At 46.2% G+C, this 16,887-nt stretch overlaps 4 protein-coding genes across 7 annotated transcripts; 3 read left to right on the plus strand and 1 right to left on the minus strand.

The window, feature by feature from the left end:
- Positions 1-296: 296 nt before the first annotated feature.
- LOC108046621 (gastrula zinc finger protein XlCGF26.1-like) lies at positions 297-3,113 on the plus strand. Its single transcript, XM_017126440.2, has 2 exons — positions 297-663; positions 717-3,113. Exon 2 carries the CDS (start codon positions 719-721, stop codon positions 2,396-2,398), a length of 1,680 nt encoding a protein of 559 aa, XP_016981929.1. The 5' UTR covers positions 297-663; positions 717-718; the 3' UTR covers positions 2,399-3,113.
- On the minus strand, positions 3,047-8,845 carry LOC108046619 (protein phosphatase Slingshot). Of its 2 annotated transcripts, XM_017126439.2 has the most exons (8): positions 8,394-8,845; positions 7,238-7,480; positions 6,789-7,180; positions 6,571-6,636; positions 6,313-6,507; positions 5,986-6,255; positions 3,896-5,798; positions 3,714-3,827 (listed from the first exon to the last, which is right to left on the minus strand). In XM_017126439.2, the coding sequence occupies exons 1-8, from the start codon at positions 8,448-8,450 to the stop codon at positions 3,825-3,827; spliced, it is 3,129 nt and encodes a 1,042-aa protein (XP_016981928.1). In that variant the 5' UTR covers positions 8,451-8,845; the 3' UTR covers positions 3,714-3,824. The 2 variants fall into 2 exon arrangements, with proteins under 2 accessions (XP_016981927.1, XP_016981928.1); XM_017126438.2 differs by having other exon boundaries at positions 3,047-5,798.
- Positions 8,846-9,253: 408 nt separating this feature from the next.
- LOC108046534 (nicotinamide/nicotinic acid mononucleotide adenylyltransferase 3) lies at positions 9,254-11,412 on the plus strand. Of its 3 annotated transcripts, none has more exons than XR_006417525.1 (6): positions 9,254-9,463; positions 9,538-9,944; positions 10,000-10,101; positions 10,160-10,311; positions 10,489-10,652; positions 10,765-10,850. XR_006417525.1 is itself a non-coding variant. In XM_017126246.1 (6 exons), the coding sequence occupies exons 1-6, from the start codon at positions 9,265-9,267 to the stop codon at positions 11,312-11,314; spliced, it is 1,173 nt and encodes a 390-aa protein (XP_016981735.1). In that variant the 5' UTR covers positions 9,254-9,264; the 3' UTR covers positions 11,315-11,412. The 3 variants fall into 3 exon arrangements, 2 of the variants coding, with proteins under 2 accessions (XP_016981735.1, XP_016981736.1); XM_017126246.1 differs by lacking the exons at positions 10,489-10,652; positions 10,765-10,850 and adding exons at positions 10,899-11,169; positions 11,273-11,412; XM_017126247.1 differs by having other exon boundaries at positions 10,489-10,850.
- Positions 11,413-11,622: 210 nt separating this feature from the next.
- On the plus strand, positions 11,623-14,030 carry LOC108046565. Its single transcript, XM_017126350.1, has 5 exons — positions 11,623-12,269; positions 12,463-12,572; positions 12,629-12,769; positions 12,827-13,033; positions 13,552-14,030. The coding sequence occupies exons 1-5, from the start codon at positions 11,623-11,625 to the stop codon at positions 14,028-14,030; spliced, it is 1,584 nt and encodes a 527-aa protein (XP_016981839.1).
- The last annotated feature ends 2,857 nt before the right edge of the window (positions 14,031-16,887 follow it).

The raw sequence follows: 16,887 nt of genomic DNA on the forward strand, positions 1-16,887 counted from the left end.
GATAGTGATACAGAATTTATTCATGATAACTCCGTATAAATGGCCTCTAGCTAGAGATTTGAAACTTTCGTAACCGTCTTTTTAAATGGAATCGAGTTTAAAAACAACGTCTTTATCCTTTTTTTGGTATCATATCGTATATATCCCTCGAGTTGACTTTAACCTACATATATCTGTCATATGTATATGTGTAAGCGCAGTGTACGCTGTCATCAATATTTGGAATCCCCTGAAATTATCAATCCTAGTCGATATCGATAGTGCTCTAAGCTATGTGTTGACAGTATCGATATCATCTCTGATTTTCCACATCTCTAATGCACCTAAGAAGTAAACTCGGATGGTTATCCGATCCCGATCTTATAATGTTTTTATTTGGCTTAAATGTACAGTAAGAAATAGAACTGTATGACGGTGAATATAATTTACAGTGGAAAAGCAGAGGAAAGCCACCATTCCATATTTAAGACTCGTCTGGAATGTTAACCACAAAAATAAACAGGCTTCTTGCAAGAACGAAAGAAATTCCTTGGAAAATTGCACGTTGTGATAGAATCAGCAGAATTTGCATGCCCATTTACACGACCAAATAATACCACACTAATTACCTTGGCTAGCTGATCCTTAAGACTTATTGGGATAAAACATTACCCATAAATATCCGTAAGAAAGTTCATTTAAATTATAGTCAATATTTATTACATTGTTGTTCATAGCGATGGTGTCGTCTATATGCCGTGCTTGCCTGGGGCCTTCAGAAAACATGGTCAATATTTTTAAAAGGACGCGGGGACCAAGAGTTTCCATTGCGAATATTATTTCTGAATGCACTGGACTTACAGTTAAAAGGGGTGATCAATATCCAGACGCCGTTTGTCCTTCCTGCCTGCAGGATGCGAAAAACGCTTTCGAAATAAAGCGAACTTATGAAAGGAGCTATAAGTTCTTCTGCCAGTTAAAGAAGGATTCACAGGTGGAGACCAATAGGAACCAATGCCAAACGAGGAACGAGTCTCTAGGACAAGACCTACTCGTGACCGACGATTTCAAGGACACGGACTCAGATGATGATTACGATGTTGAAGATGATTTGCAATCGGATACTAACGATGATGAGGATTATGAACCTCGGATTGTTGATGGTGAGCATAAATGCTCTCAGTGTTCAAAGACTTTTGTATTGAAATCAAAACTGAAAATTCACTTAAAAACGCACTCAGGGGAAAGACCATTTAAGTGCTCCCACTGCTCAAAAGTTTTTCACCGAAATTCGTATCTTCAGCGACACTTAAAATACCATGGAGAACGGCCGTTCAAGTGTACCCACTGCCCAAAGACCTTTGCCGAAAATGCAACTCTTTTGAAACACTTGCGTATTTACACAGGCGAGAAACCTTTCAAATGCACCTACTGTTCAAAATCTTATATCCAAAATTCAAGCCTGAAAATACACTTGAGAACTCACACTGGAGAACGACCGTTTAAGTGTTCCCACTGCCCGAAGTCCTTTGCGCTAGATGCAAGTCGTAAAAAACATATGCGAATGCACACCGGAGAACGACCTTTCAAGTGCACTCACTGCTCGTCGGCTTTTACCCAGAAACAACATCTACAAAAGCACTTGCGGATCCACACAAGAGAACGACCGTTTAAGTGTTCCTATTGCCCAAAGACTTTTGTACTGCATCAAGATTTTCACGACCATTTACCAATTCATAAAGGAGAACGAATGTTCAAGTGCAGCCAGTGTCCGAAGGCTTTTACAAGGAATTTACATTTAGAGATACACTTGCGATCGCATACAGGAGAAAGACCGTTCAAGTGCACACACTGTTCAAAGACTTTTACATCGGAGGCAGTTCTTCGCGAACACTTGCGTGTCCATAGTGCAGAGCGACCATACAAGTGTACCCACTGCTCAAAGTCTTTTAAACATAAGTCAGTTCGTCAAACCCACATGCGGATACACACTGGAGAACGACCATTCAAGTGTACCCAATGCCCAGAAACTTTTATTTCGAATTCAGTTCTTCAGTTTCATTTGTGTACCCACACAGGAGAACGCCCATTCAAGTGTACCCTCTGCCCAAGAGCTTTTATCCAGAAATCAAATTTTAAAAAACATTTGCAGACCCACACAGATGAACGACCATTCAACTGTACCCAATGCAGCAGGACTTTTAGACAGGAATCAGTACTTCGGGTTCACTTAAAAACTCACACAGGAGACCGACCGTTTAAGTGTACCCAGTGCCCGAAAACTTTTATTATGAAAAAAGGTTTTCAAGATCATTTACGGACCCACACAGGAGAGCGGCCATTTAAGTGCTCTCACTGTTCGAAGTCTTTTAACACGGGGTCAATTCTTAAGCGACATTTGCGTATACACACTAAATAGATTTCATTCCAATGTACTCACTGCCCAAAATCTTTTACAGTAAATTCATCTTTTGAACGGAACTTGCGATCACACAAATCCGGAACCTAATTTCTATATTGTACGTAGATCTAAGTTATACATGTGTTATGATCATGATCATAACTTGTTATAATATATATGTAATCTTTCCATTTAGACGCTTGTTACTATTATATATTATATTACCTAAGTTCGTTTTTCCATTATAATCTGTTTACTTATTGCTTAAAATGTTAAAAGTTTAATCAACGGAATGGATTGACACAACGTAAATATGGTGTACCACAGGCTGATGCCCTGTTCCCAGGCTGACTCATGGCCAACTGCGAAATAGATTGGGCTGTAAATTGGATTACACATTTTTATTTATAAATATACGGTCTGATAAATAGAAAAAATACAAGTGTTTAAGGTGGGGACTTTTGGGCTACGGCTTCAACCGGGTGGCTCTCCATGTGCCGAATCACTTCTTATACTCCGCCCAAGAGTAGCGGAAGGAGCGGATCATGTGGATAAGGCTGCAAATACAAATCTGGTAAAAATGGCGGGCAGTATTTCTCGGGCGGAAAACACATAGTGGTTTAAATGAGACAAGGACGGCACAGAGACAATCACCAGACGATGACGTATATACAATAAATCGTTTATTCGTAGGCAGTTCTTGCATAATATAAAATAAATATGTATACAGTTACAAGTAATTTAAAAGTACAAATACAGTTTCATTTCCATAGGTTGTTTTGTTTGCCCTCTCATGTCATTATAATAGTTCCATTCACACGTTGCAGACACAAGATCTTTAGAAGCTTTTATGGACGCCTCACAAAACAAGACAACAAAAACAAGGCATGAGGGAGATGGTGGGTGGCGATGAAGGTGTTCGATTGTTGGACAAAAAACACAAAATGGGCGAAGCGGTCGAATATATAAATACGTAAAGCGGGCGAGAGGATGAGGATGATCCTTAGTGGCTACGGGGGTATGGATTGCAAGTTGCAAGTGGCATGTGAACGTTGCAGGATAAGCAGAGCGTGGCCTTTACATGGTGTTGTAGGCGGCGGTGTTGAAGCCCGTTTTGGGTGCACTTAGCCTGCTCAGCGGATGCGTCTTTCCATGCTGCGCCAGCCGCCGGATTTGCACCTGCTGCTGCTCCGGTTGTTGTTGCTGCTGCTGATGGTGGTGGTGTTGCATGTTGCTGCTGTGACTGTGGCGGGCGGGAGCAGGCGGCGGACGACTGTCGCTGTAGTCATGCGTAGATCGGTTCGACAACGATCTATCATAGTAAGAGCGCGGGCGTTGCTTGAAGCTAGTGGTGATGGTGGTGCTGCATGCGTGGCTGATGTTGCTGGCGGTTCCGGCGGGCGGCAGTGGGGCGCAGGCGACTGTGGGCGGGGCGGCCGCCTGGCTACTGCAGGAAGTAGTGGTTTGATATTTATGCACTAGACCTTTTACATTACGATCACAATTTTCGCTTACGCTGGAATCGGACGAGTTGGAGGCGGAGGAGTTGGAGTTTGAGGCGGGGGACACGTGGTTGGCATGCTGCGCCACCGGCGACGATGGCAGTGATTGGTGGCTGGTCGACTTCTTGCCGGGGTTTGTTGAGCTGGCCACTCCCGCATTCCCAGTTGCCACGATTGCTGAGCTGCTGCCGGATCCCGCCGACGCTCCACCGCCTCCTCCCACGCCCACCACCCCCGCTTTGGCTTCAAAATTTTGCTTGAGTATTTGCACATTGCCCGAGATGCGCTGATCGTCGGCCAGGGCTTGACCCTGGACGCGCAGCACTACCGCCGCCTCTTGGTCGCCGGGCGTGGTGTTCTTGTTCTCGATGTCGCTGGTGTGCATCAGCTCCTCGCTATTGCATCGCAGAGGTTGGCGCTGTCGCGGACTGTGTGCCGAGGAAGCGCTCCGGTACAGACTCGGACACCGCTTCTGACCAGCATCCACCGCCTCGAGTAGTAGCTCCTGGCTGTCCTCCTGGCAGCGCTTCTTCAGAGCTGTGCTCTCCTCCAGCTTCTGCTTGGTGCGCTTGACGGTGCCCTCGCCAACTCCAGCTGATGGTTCCGCTGAAACGGGCACTCCTTCAATCACGTTGCAATTGCCGCTGCGCTTAAGGTCTTGAATAACGCCTTCGAAAATGGCCGTGGTGTTGCGGTTGCTGTCGTAGTATGAGCTCGAGCTGGTCCTCTGCGGCAGACTGCTCCGGTTGTCACCCGATCCCCAGCTGGCGTGGCGCGATGGGAGCTCTCGTGGCCGAGTGCCTCGAGGCCGCAACAGGATGGCGCTTGGTTGCTGCTTCTGTTGCTGGGGCGTGGGGTCCAGGACAATGCCGCCACTAGGACCGAACGACTCCGTCCAAGAGTGCGTCTTGCGGCGCTGACGCTTCTCTCCTTCCTCCTTGGCAAATACACTGTCAACCTGCGAAGAGAACACATCCGAAGAGCTGGAATCCCGCCGCGGCTGGATGTTCCCACTGCCGCTGCTACTTCCACTGCCTCCCAGGTGAGAGGTCTGCGTAATTAGCTTGGTCAGCGAGGTCCAAACTGGCTGTTGGGGCACCTGGTCCGCCCGGTGCGCCTCGAGATCGTGAATCCGCGTACGCACAGACAGAGGCGTGTGCTTCTGGATGTGCAGCACCTGGTTCTGAGTGACGCTGTAGTTTTCCCCGTTGCTCCCCGGAAAGCGCATGTTCTTGGGTTCCTCGGCCACGCTACGCTCCGGCGTCAGGTTTTCCATCGACTGGCTCTGCTGCTTGGTGACCACCGCCGTCTGAGTTTTGGGAGACGTGCTGCTGGAGCGCCGGACCAAGCGGCGCTGCGACTTCTGGGCAATGGAGCGGCGATGCAGGCGCGAGCCATCCTCCTCCTCGCCGTCGGGCGTTACGCCCGCTTCACCGGTGGACTTGGACTTGGCCTGGTTGAGCGCTTGGATAAGGGGAGTGGGCTCGCTGCCGGGCAGAAGACGCGCGTCCTTTGTGCTCTTCAAGTTCGTCTCGCTCTTGCTGCGCTGCAGCTTCTCCTTGTTTTTCATGGCGTCCAGCATGCCGCTGTATGTCTCCAGCTGATTAAGAAAGTTCTTGTTCGGCTTGATGCAGCTGCGCCGCTTTTTCACGTGCTCCAGCGCCTGCTGGAACTCCCACTGGTAAGCCTTCATGGCATACGCGATAACCACTGAGGCGGATCGACTGACGCCCATCTTGCAGTGCACCAGAACCTTGGACCCTTCGGCCTTCGCCCGCGAGATGTAGCGGAACGTGTCGTCCCAATACTTGAGCAGGTTCGTCTTTTCGTCGTCGTACACGCGCACGTTAAAATACTCGAAGGTGCCCGGAAAAAAGTTGTCGATCTCCCGCGTCACGTTCAGGATGTGGCGAACGCTGAAAGCAGAGAAGGAACGTGTAAGTAAAATTACGAACTCGAAAACATTAATAATAATCTGAATTTTAAAATTGTTTAAACGATTTTAAACTGAATTATTTTGTCCAACACGAATATTACAATCTTCAACTCTCCTTTCTAGCCCGGAATCTTTTTTGGATCTATCAGACATTAAAAAATGCATACCCGTTTTTCTGCAGCTCCTCCAGGTTACTGGCGTTCCACTCGGAACCTAGGTAGACATGTTCAAATATCTTGGTGGGTGCATCCATTTGGCCCAGAATGACAAGCATTTCGGCGTCGATGAACGACTTGTACTCGCCTAAATCCATGTCCAGAATCTCCTCGAGACGGCCGCGTATATACTTGGATGTTACCTCGTCGAGATCCACCGACATCATGATGGCCTTCAGCTTCATCTTAATGACACTCTCGGTTTCCTCCTTTTCGGGGGGTCTGCCAATCGATAAGCATGGTATTAAACAGTAGAGGATGATCTGATCAAACGCTTACTTGTTTCGTATGGCATCAGGCGAAGGGGGTCGGCGACTCTCGAGCGCGTCCATGGCATTCCACTCGTTTAGGCAGGATTGGTCCGACTCAATGCGCCTCTCATAGCTGGTTAGCCAGTCGTGGGAGGGACCGCTGGCATAGAAATTATTCTCACGAGCCTTCTTCGACACTTTGTGCAACGTCTGCAGCGCGGACCTGCCGATGATATAAGTTTTTTAGTCGTGGCTCAGAGAACCTGACACAGGCTAAGCCACCTACCACATGGCCTGTACTGAGACCGGCTTGAAGATGTGCGTCTTCTCGTAAACTTTGACGCTAAAGCCACTGCAAGACAGATAATGTGTTAGTTAAAAAGGATCGATAATTGGTAAATTGGTAATTGATTTCATGATTTCATTTCATTTCTTTTTGATTTTGTGAGCTGATCTACCTACAAATATTCAAAAAGTGTAAACTAATTTAATTTCGTTTCATACCCATCGCCATCCAGGTGAATTGTGGTGTCCGCCAGGATGGGCACAACTAGGCCAATGGTGGTCCGCTCATTGCAGTCGATGCCCAGCAGGCAGGATTCCTCCATACCCGAGGTATTCTTGTTGTCGCCGGCCGCCGTCGTATTCTCCTTGTCCGCGGATTTATCACATTTGCTGCTGGTTTCCACGGCGGTCTGCTCGACGGATAGCTGGCGTTGCGTGGTGACCGCCGCGGAGGAGGACGACGTGGTGCCCGCTGAGCCGCCCACTTTGGCCGAATTGTGACGCATGATACGGTGTCGCCGACGTTCGCTGGTGGCGCTCCGACAGCAGCTGCGCGAGGCAATCACCAGGTAGCGTGTGCGGTTAGACCGCTGCGACTCCAGCTTGACAGCCTGTGGAGAGGAAAGGGATGTTGAGCTAGCTAAAGTACTTTTAAATCGAGTACCCACCATCTTGAGCGTGTCCTCGCGCTGCAGGAGGAAGAACATGGACTGTAAATGAAGCTGGATGTCCGAGTTGTTACTCTGCGTGCTGTTGCTGGAGCGAGTGGAGTCGGTGCTCAGTCGGCGTTCGCTCTGCGTTTGGGGCGGGATGTCCTTGAGGTCCAAGACCAGGGCGGTGCCCTTGCAGGCGAGGAAGCACTCGCTGCGATTTGTCTTGCTATTGCCCTCGTCGTCCTCGGCTTCGCCATCCTGTGGGTGTTAAATAAAAGACAATTTTGTTTAATAGGTTTCCATATGGGCATAGTTCTGCTGTCCCTCACCCAGCGAGGCATATTAAACATATTTTCATAGGGCCAACAAGCTCGCATGCTGAATGACTTTACAAAGAGATTTTTGCTCGATTAATGTCTGATTATTGCCTGAATTAAAATTCCAAGGGTATAACACACTGGCAGAAATAAAAGAAGCTCTGTATCTAATCAAAAGTAATAGGGCTAATACTTATTTATATTTTGATCTCTCTACAATATTTTATCACTTGGGATGGTCTTGTAAACTAGAGTTCTGAGCTTTTTATGATAAATATTTAGCTTTTGTGTTCAGATCCCACTGCTGTGCATAACTTTTTTTCATATTTTATTAGGTCAATAAATGTTATTTTGTTATTCAATATTGGGTCAACATTTTTGAAACTACACATAAATTTCTCACTATTACTTTTTACGATGTGTTTATTTAATTGATATTCATATCGTATGCATTTTTCTTTCTGTGCAGTCGGACGTCAAGGTCTCGCGAACTATTTTTGGGCGGTGGGGCGGCGAAGAAAACAAAAACAAGCGGAAAGCGACAAAAACGACAAATAAGGCAATGCAAAAGTCTGTTGAAAAATATAGACGTCGCGACGTCTGCGGATTTGCTTGGGTTACACCAAAAGCAGCGCCGATGACGAACGATGCCGCCCGCCCACACGCGAAAACCGAAAACCAAAACGTAAGCAACAAGCTCGCGGATAAACATTGGTCATGATGAAGAGCACACAAAGGATCATGGCCAAAAGCGGAACACGCACGGAGAAGAGCTTTTCCTAAATTGGCCCTCTCTTTGGCGAGCGGGGGTGACCAAAACAAAGCAGACATGCGAGAGCGAGGGAGACTCTCACCGAATTCGAGCAGGAGCCAGTTACACTGGGAGAGCGCTGCACCGTCACCAGCGCCATTTGTTGTTGCCGTCGCCGTCGCCGCTCCTCCTCCGCCTGCTCCTCCCCCTCGTGCTCCACCTGGAAAAGATGATGATGCTGCAGCGGTGTCCTTTGCAATCCTTTCCTGCTTTTGGCTGTATTTCCGAGAGAGTGTGTGTGTGTGCGAGTTGTGGGTTAGGGCTACAAATGCATTTTCATGTCGCTGCCTGCTGGCCGTTGTTTTTGCACTCAACTCCGCGCCCTCGTCCTTCGATCCACCGTAATTCCGCTTCCTGGACTTTCGCCAGGCGGTTCTCTTTAAAAAATAGTGTGTCCTTACAATTGACAAACACACAGAACGCTGCTAAATGGTAAATAGACTACACGAAATTTTCTTAAAAGAAAGACAGTGAGGACGCCATTTCTAATCGATTACACTAATATCGCCAGCCAATCGTTCTCGCAGGGCTGCACAACTTTCGATGGGAAAGGCAAAGTATCGGGTAGTACACTGAACAAAAAGCTCTGACTATCAGATATTTAAAAGATGGGGATATTTGAAAATTGTAAATAATGTAGAGTTTGTGCAATGTAAATTTATAAGCAATTTTTCAGCACAACAGCCCACTTTTAAAACCACCGCTGGTGAAAGAGTTTAATATTTAGGTAACCTAATTTTTAATATATAGAGTTAAGTGGTAAATTAACAATAAAATAACCTTTTTATGTCATCAACTTCAAATCACAAAAGCAAACGGTGCTTTTAATCGAGTGCCTTTGGTAATCGAATGGAAGTCAGTATCGGCAGCATCTACAGCTGTGCAGTGTTGAAAAATATCGATTCCGCGAACAGATGATTGCAAAAATCAGCTGGCCAAACAACAACATAACAAGCGAAAGCTTCAGGTTTTGGTTTGCAATTTCTAAATCTCGTCCAAAACCCAAGAAGATGTCGGCTTTTATCGAGGAAACCAAAAGCCTGCTTCCGCGAATCGCCTTCATAGCCTGCGGATGCTTTAGTCCGCCCACGCCCATGCACTTGCGGATGTTTGGTGAGTCAGAAACCGGATGGTGAAATTCCCCGGTACATAATCGATACGATTACGCCGCATGTTCCTGCCCACAGAGATAGCCAAGGATCACTTTGAGATGCAGGGCACATACAGAGTGGTGGGTGGCATCATCTCGCCCACACACGATTCGTACGGCAAGAAGGGTCTGGCCTCCGCCTTGGACAGGTGCGCCATGGTGAAGCTGGCCACGCAGAGCTCCAACTGGATCCGGCTGTCTGACTGGGAGGTGCACCAGACAAAGTGGATGCGCACACAGGCAGTGCTCCAGCACCACCAGAACTACATCAATAACCACATCAATTCAGGGGGAGCGGGCGGCAATGACGAGCCGGATACTCATCTGGCCGGATGGCTGCCAAGGGGGCTGCACGACAGCCGGGATCCTGTGCACCTGAAACTCCTGTGCGGCGCCGATCTGCTGGAGTCCTTCGCAGTTCCAGGGCTGTGGTCAGAAGCCGATGTAAGTCTTGATAGTCGTCTTTCGAAAGTTTTTTATTAAATTGGATTTCCTGTAGATTGAGGACATAGTGGCTAATCATGGCCTAGTGGTCATCACTCGCGCTGGCTCAAACCCTGGAAAATTTATCTTTGACTCAGATATATTGACCAAATACCAGGTATCCGAGTTGCTCTCTCTACCAAATTATTGCTTCTTTATTTTCTTGTATGTTACAGAACAACATTACGCTAATTACCAACTGGGTGCCCAATGAGGTGAGCTCGACGTTAATCCGGCGACTCTTAGGCCGCGGTCAGTCGGTCAAATATCTTATAGACGATCTGGTGCTGGAGTACATCAAGCGCCAGCGCTTGTTTAACGTAAAATCGTAGGTTGACCTTCTATTACATCCCCTGTTTCCCGCATGCCCACTCACAAACACCCACCTTAAAACTGATACGTACACTGAATGAGGCGCCACCTTGATACATTTCACCTAGCAGAGATCACACTTAATGTGCACCACAGCTTTTTGTATTGTATACTTTTGTGTCTCAAACTGCAGGCAGGATGCACCGGCTCCGCCCGAATGCGACTCCTGACGCGTTTTGCACCCGAAAAAGAAGCCCTCGTCGCCCACCCGCAGTCCAAGCCACCAGCACCGTCACTTGCACCACTTGCCCCACCAGTACCATCCGCTGTTTGAGCCTTGGCGCCTCTTCATGGAGCGTGAGTGAGCCACAGCAGATCACAGTTCAAGTTCCTATTTATCAATTATTCCTCTAATGCATGCTTTTATTTTCCCGATCTTTGCCCTTGTAAATACCGTTGATAAGAGTAGTTATCGATATTCTGGTGGTCAGTGTGCGTATCATTACTTACCCCAAATTGTTGCCAAAATGTAGTCCCATTAAAAAGTAACCTTAACTTTGTTGCTATTATACTGACCATGCCTGCTTAACCCGTGGATTGTAGTAAGTATATAACGGATGCAGTGCGTCCCACCCATTTGCTCTTTACCCACGCCTATACGGACAACAACAAGAACTCGAGCAGTTACCTTATAGGAGACCAGCTGGAGCAGGATATGGACGAGTCGGACACTCCCAGCCCGCATCTGCAGCACACGGCCACGTCGCGCGTCTTCTGCTGCGGAGAAGGCACTTTAAGAGGCTCCAAGCTGCTGCGATCTGGTCCCGGACAGGCGGTGCAGGTCATAACCATGCAGGCGGATGAAAAAGAAGAGGTAGGTAGTGGTTCTACTAATTAATTCTAGTATTTGAAATGAAAAATACATGACTATTTTTATTTAAAATCAAGATTGATGCCATAGTTTCTTTCAATTTCAGAGCCAGGCGAAAAAGCAGAAGATTTCACAAGCGCAACTCTAGGAAACTGAAGGACGAATCTCAGACGGATCAATACAGGAGCGCTGGCAGCTTATTGTTGATAATATATGTGCATGTAAAATAAACACGTTCGTTACCGAGTTGACGGCTTTTGTGGGTCACTCCACGGAGCGGAGGGACAAGGCATTGAACTTCAGGCAACGTGCATTGACATTGCAGCCGTTGCAGGGCTTCCCTTTGGTTTCCGATGTCAGAACTTGTTGATGGTTGTGCCTCAAGAGTGGCCATCATTAGTTTGGGCTTAGAGGGACTGCAGTTGCTTGCTTCCCCTGGAAGAGTCCACATCGCGAATGTTTTTCTTTCGTCGACAGAATGCTAAGCCCGCGCCACGCCCTTCGCGTGCCCCCTCCTTTGCGCTGCCCAAGCGGCGGTATCCTGTCCAGTTGACGCCCTCGCATCAGCACGACCAGCTTCCCTTCCTGCGGAGATCCCGGTTTAGTGCCCTGCCCCATTTCCGGGCCTACGAGGACGAGCCGGAGAACCTGACGCTCTTCATCGCCATCCTGTACGTGGTGGACTTGTTTGGAATCTTCCCATTTGTCACTCTGCCCGCACTGCTGGTGAAGCTGGGCTACTTTGGGGTGCTGCTGGTGCTGTCCATCATCTTCCTGCAGATCTACACCTCCTTTCTGCTGTCCCAGTGCTGGACCATGGCCGAGCTGCTCGATCCGTCCATCCAGCAGAAGCGAAACTATCCGTATGCCGCACTGGCGGAGCTGGCCTACGGCCCCTACATGAGTCTGCTGGTGTCCGTGCTCCTCGACCTCAGCATCTTCGCTATGGCGGTGCCCAGTGTGGTAATGGCTGCCGAAAATCTGGAGGCCGTCGTACTGCGCATAAGCGCTGGCCACTACAACTTCTCCTACTGCTACTGGGCCATCATCGTCGGCCTGGTCATTTGCCCGCTTATGTGGCTGGGAAGTCCGAAGCACATGCGGTAAGATGAGATTCCCTTCTTTGGGGTGGCTTACTTCAAAAGAAGGATTAGTGATATTTCATGTGGGTAAAGAAGGTAAAAGCAAAAGGCTTTTGTAATATGGTTAGCAAACTGGTAATATAATTAGTTTATAAAGAATGGGAACAAGTCCTTAGTTAACTGTGATATGTGTTCTATTTTATTAATATCCTAGAGGTCTGGCTATCATCGCAGTTTGTGTGATGATCGTTATTGTGGCGCTGCTGTGGTTTTGCCTCTTTGCAGCTCCAGCGATTGGAACCCCATTCGAGGGCATTTCCTTGGGTGGGTACTGTAGATCCAGTCTGTCGTTCAGTAATTATACTGCCAATTATCCATAGAACTGCCTGGATTCCTCACCGTACTCAACAGCTACAGCATACTGGCCTTCCAGTTCGACATCCATCCCGTTCTGCTGACGCTCCAGATCGACATGAAGCACAAGTCGCAGGTGTCCTGGGCTGCCCTAATCGGAATTTCCAGTGAGCCGTTGAAGTAATCCGATTCTAGGTGGAAAATAATCTGGATATTTGTATTAGTCACCTGCAGCGTGGCCATCTTTGGCTCTATAATCGCCGCCTATAAGTTTGGTTCGATGATAGCGGACAACCTACTGCAGTCCTTGCCCACCAGCGTGCCCTTCTACGTGATGCTGATCCTGATGGCCCTTCAGCTTTGCTTTTCTGTCACGGTGGCTAGTTCGGCTATGTTCCTGCAGATCGAGAACTACTTTAAACTGCCGGAGTGTGAGTACATACCAGATTAGATTACAATAATGTATTTACCCAAAAGTAGTAACTCTAGTAATCAAATTTATCTTATCTTAATCAAATTTATCTGATATTCATGGTTTATCATTATAAAAGCTAACCTAAATATTTTATTATAATATATGGAGGGTCATTCGATATTTTAAAATAGATGGTTAAAAACAAATTTTATTTCATATACTACAATATTATAATAGTACTTGAAATTGCAATTACCAGTCAAAATAAATTAATCACAATCTTGGAAAAAAGCTTATTAATGATAAGTTAATTATGAATTAAAAATAATAAAAACCTTTTTGAAAATGTAATAAATAAATTCATGTCATGGAGTTAGTTTGGTCAACTTTAGTTAATGATCACTTGATCAATCAATGTCGTTCTGCTGAAACGGACTCTGAATGTGTTCCGTCATATTGTTTTGGCTACATTAATCTAAGTCATTGTTTTGGTTTAAGTAAGTCATCTATATCTTTCTATATCTATATTTTCAGCCCTCTCCTTCAAACGCATGCTGATCCGGTCTTCTGTGCTGGCCTTGGAGGTCCTCGTGGCGGAGTTTGTGCCCAGCTTTGATGCTCTGATGGATGTGGTGGGTGGCACCATAACCGGACCGCTGGTATTCATCCTTCCGCCGTTGCTGTACCGTCGTATCCGGCGGATGGAGCGGGTTCATCAGAGGATCGCGGCGGAGGCCAGTTACGGCAGTCTGCCGCTGGACCTGAACTATGACCCCGTTGACCTGGAGATGGAGCCACTGCTGGTGACCGCCCCGCCGGTTTCCCCCCGCGGCTGCTGGCTGAGATTGGTGAGAGTGCTGCACCGCCTCGAGTGCGACGTGTCCTGCACCATGGCAGTGCTCATCTTCGGTCTGCTGGCCACCTTCCTGTCCACCTACCTGAACCTATTCAGCCTGGCCGATCTGTTCACCAACAACTCGCCGTGCCTGAGCAATCTGACCAAGCACTTCTGAGGATGGGGGTCTTTCCCTCCATCAACATAATATCTCAGCCAAATTTGATTGCCGTCCTTCGACGGGTTCAAAAACCTGCGCGCGGTTTCATCTTTAATGCAATGCTTAAGGTGTTTTGTATAACACAAACTACAAATTTAATAAATCTATTATATTACACCAAGACACGCACGTTTCGAGTGTTTTGAGTGGTTGTTTAATTAGTTAAGCTTTATTAAAACATCGCCAAAGCCAAACTATTTGTCCGGGAATTGCACACGCGCATCATTTATCATCTTTTTCGGTTGCCCAGTAAATGTTTGGCTTTTTGTTTGCCAAATTTATTTAACCATTCGGTACGCGTTGTATTTGTTGTTTGTTATTTTTCGCGTTGCCCGTTTGCTTTTGTTTTCGGCCAGTAATTTGAGACAAGACGACGATGATGAGCCGAGAGCTTCTCCAGGTGGAAAGTAAACAGGCTGATAACACCATTCCCAGCCCTCCGCCTTTGTATCTCTGTATCTTTGTATCTTTGTATCTATCTATTTGGCAGAAATGCCAGAGCGACTTAGCTCAGGGTTTAAATTTAAACACACGAACAAGCCGGCGAGATTCTTGTGCGGAGATTCTGCTTGGAGATTCTTCGCCTGGTACGCAAATTTAATTTATTCCTCGGCATCTGCTTACCGCCATGCATGGCTTTTTCTATTTGCGTATGTTTCTATATAATATACGTAATATGTTGGCATACGATTTTTTCCCGGCGTTCATTTCCGTCTTCCATAATACGTTTTTAAGCGCGTTCCATGTTCCATTCGGCGGGGAGATGACTCAAGGCATTGTGTTGATAACCTCCCCGAGTCATCTCGCCTTATAGCCAGCATCCAATGCAAAAACCGCAACAACAACTCAAATTATTATTTATTTTTCCATTCGCGGTGATTATTTATTAAAATGAATACCCAATTGTTTGATAGGAACCTAATCCGTTGTCGCGTCATCGGTCTGGCCACCTGCGGATGCTGGGATGCTGAAGTGCTGGGATGCTTTTATTGGCTCGTTACTTTCAGTTGGCCCTTTAATCTTAATGGCCAGGCCTCAAGGTACGCACTCAGCTATTCGCCCTTTTAATTGCGACGAACCTAGGGTTTACTACCTTTCGGGGTTTTCTTCGGCCCAAGTTGTTTATGTTTTGGCTGTTTTTTTCTCTTGTTTGCCACATTTCAATATGCAGAAGGTCTCGTTTGGCACGAACTCTGTGTTCCACGGATGATTCACGCTGGAGGCTAATAAATACGAGTACTTGCCGTACCACTCGGACATGGATCCGCGGAGTCTGAGTCGCAATCGGATGATGTTGCCAAGTGCAGCATAAGTCGTGCTAATTGATTATATCGTCGGCCCATTGACAAGCGTTTAGGTTGTTTGTTAATTTATTTATTTTGTCTCCATTAACAAATTACACAAAAATGCATAATTAAAAGTTATTAAATGGTGTTGGTCACCCAGCCCGCACAAATAGAATTTTAAACATTTTTTGTTGAAAAGGGGAAGTATCAAATTATCGACAAATTTATTGATATTTTAAATATTCAGAAGAACTATACATTAAAGGGGATTTTGGTCAATGTTTGTATATAAAAGCGCATGCAACTTGTATTATTTGAATACTTTCTTAGGAGTTGAAATTGAATAAAATTGAATTTGGAATGTTTCTTGATGGACATCGCTTTGGGGAACTTGTTGGCAGTAATTTTGCACCCACCATAGATCTCTGGACAACCTGGCTGATTAAACAGCCATTGGGTACTCGACAGAGTGTCGCCTTTTCTGCTTGAGACGCGTTCGAATAGCCGTTGCCAATTTGGCTTGGGGCTCATGCGATGGCTGTCAAAAACTGATTATACGGTGGCAATTTTCAAGTGGCCGGCACAAAGACTTAACCCAGAATTTAATGATATTTAAATTGCAAGTTCCTTTGGCAAAAAGGCCAAATTAGAAAAAAACGAAAATCCAAAACACACATTGTGGAGTGCGCAACAAAAGACGGTGAGCTTTGGGCATGAAATTTCACTTTTCATTTCCTATTGACCCCGATTCCCTGGACGCACTTCTTTCTAATTTTCGCTCCCCCATCCCAAATTCCTCTGAAGTGCCGGCAGTTCTCCGCGGTTTTCGCTCCCTACACTTCTCCTAATCGAATTTCGGATCTGGCGTTCGATCGATCGAACTGTAACGTCTTTCAAATGGCCATTTAAGGTTTCTTCTGCTGCCCGCCGGTGGCTTTCTGCATCAATTGAATACTCATTAGGCACACTCACACTTGCAGATCGAAGAACCCAGATCGAAGTCCGCAGATTCGGTTTCTCGTGCCGAATGATGACTTTTTGATTTCGCCCAGAATCAACACAAAGTGTTTTTCAAGTCTTTTTCGGGCTTTTCTCTGGGCTTACTTTTTAGTTTTCATATTTTTTTCGAATGCTGCATTGTTTTGCAAGTTGATTTGCCTATCAGACGTGCCCGCGGGCAAATCTTTGTCTCCAGTGATGGAAAGAAAATCTATTTTTACCTACGAGTGAAGTTAAATTTACATTCAAAAAAGTATAAACGTAATTAAAAAAGTACTTATTTATTTTCTTCAAAAGCATTTTTATTAATGCATGCAAAGTTCATTTAAAGAGTGTGTAATTAAAATCTTCAGTACACATATATTTTCATTGATAATATAAATGATAACGCTTTGAAACCGATATTTTTCAAAGTTACTATATTATGGGTATAGTAAGAAATAATAATTGAAAGTATTTCAATTACTTCTGGTATTATTATTTCCTTGGTTTATATTTGACCAACATTTTCAAGTGCGGCAGTAGGGCGC

Source organism: Drosophila rhopaloa, unplaced genomic scaffold (genome assembly GCF_018152115.1).
Source record: "Drosophila rhopaloa isolate 14029-0021.01 unplaced genomic scaffold, ASM1815211v1 contig_167, whole genome shotgun sequence".
In the NCBI taxonomy this organism is placed as follows: Eukaryota; Metazoa; Arthropoda; class Insecta; order Diptera; family Drosophilidae; genus Drosophila; species Drosophila rhopaloa.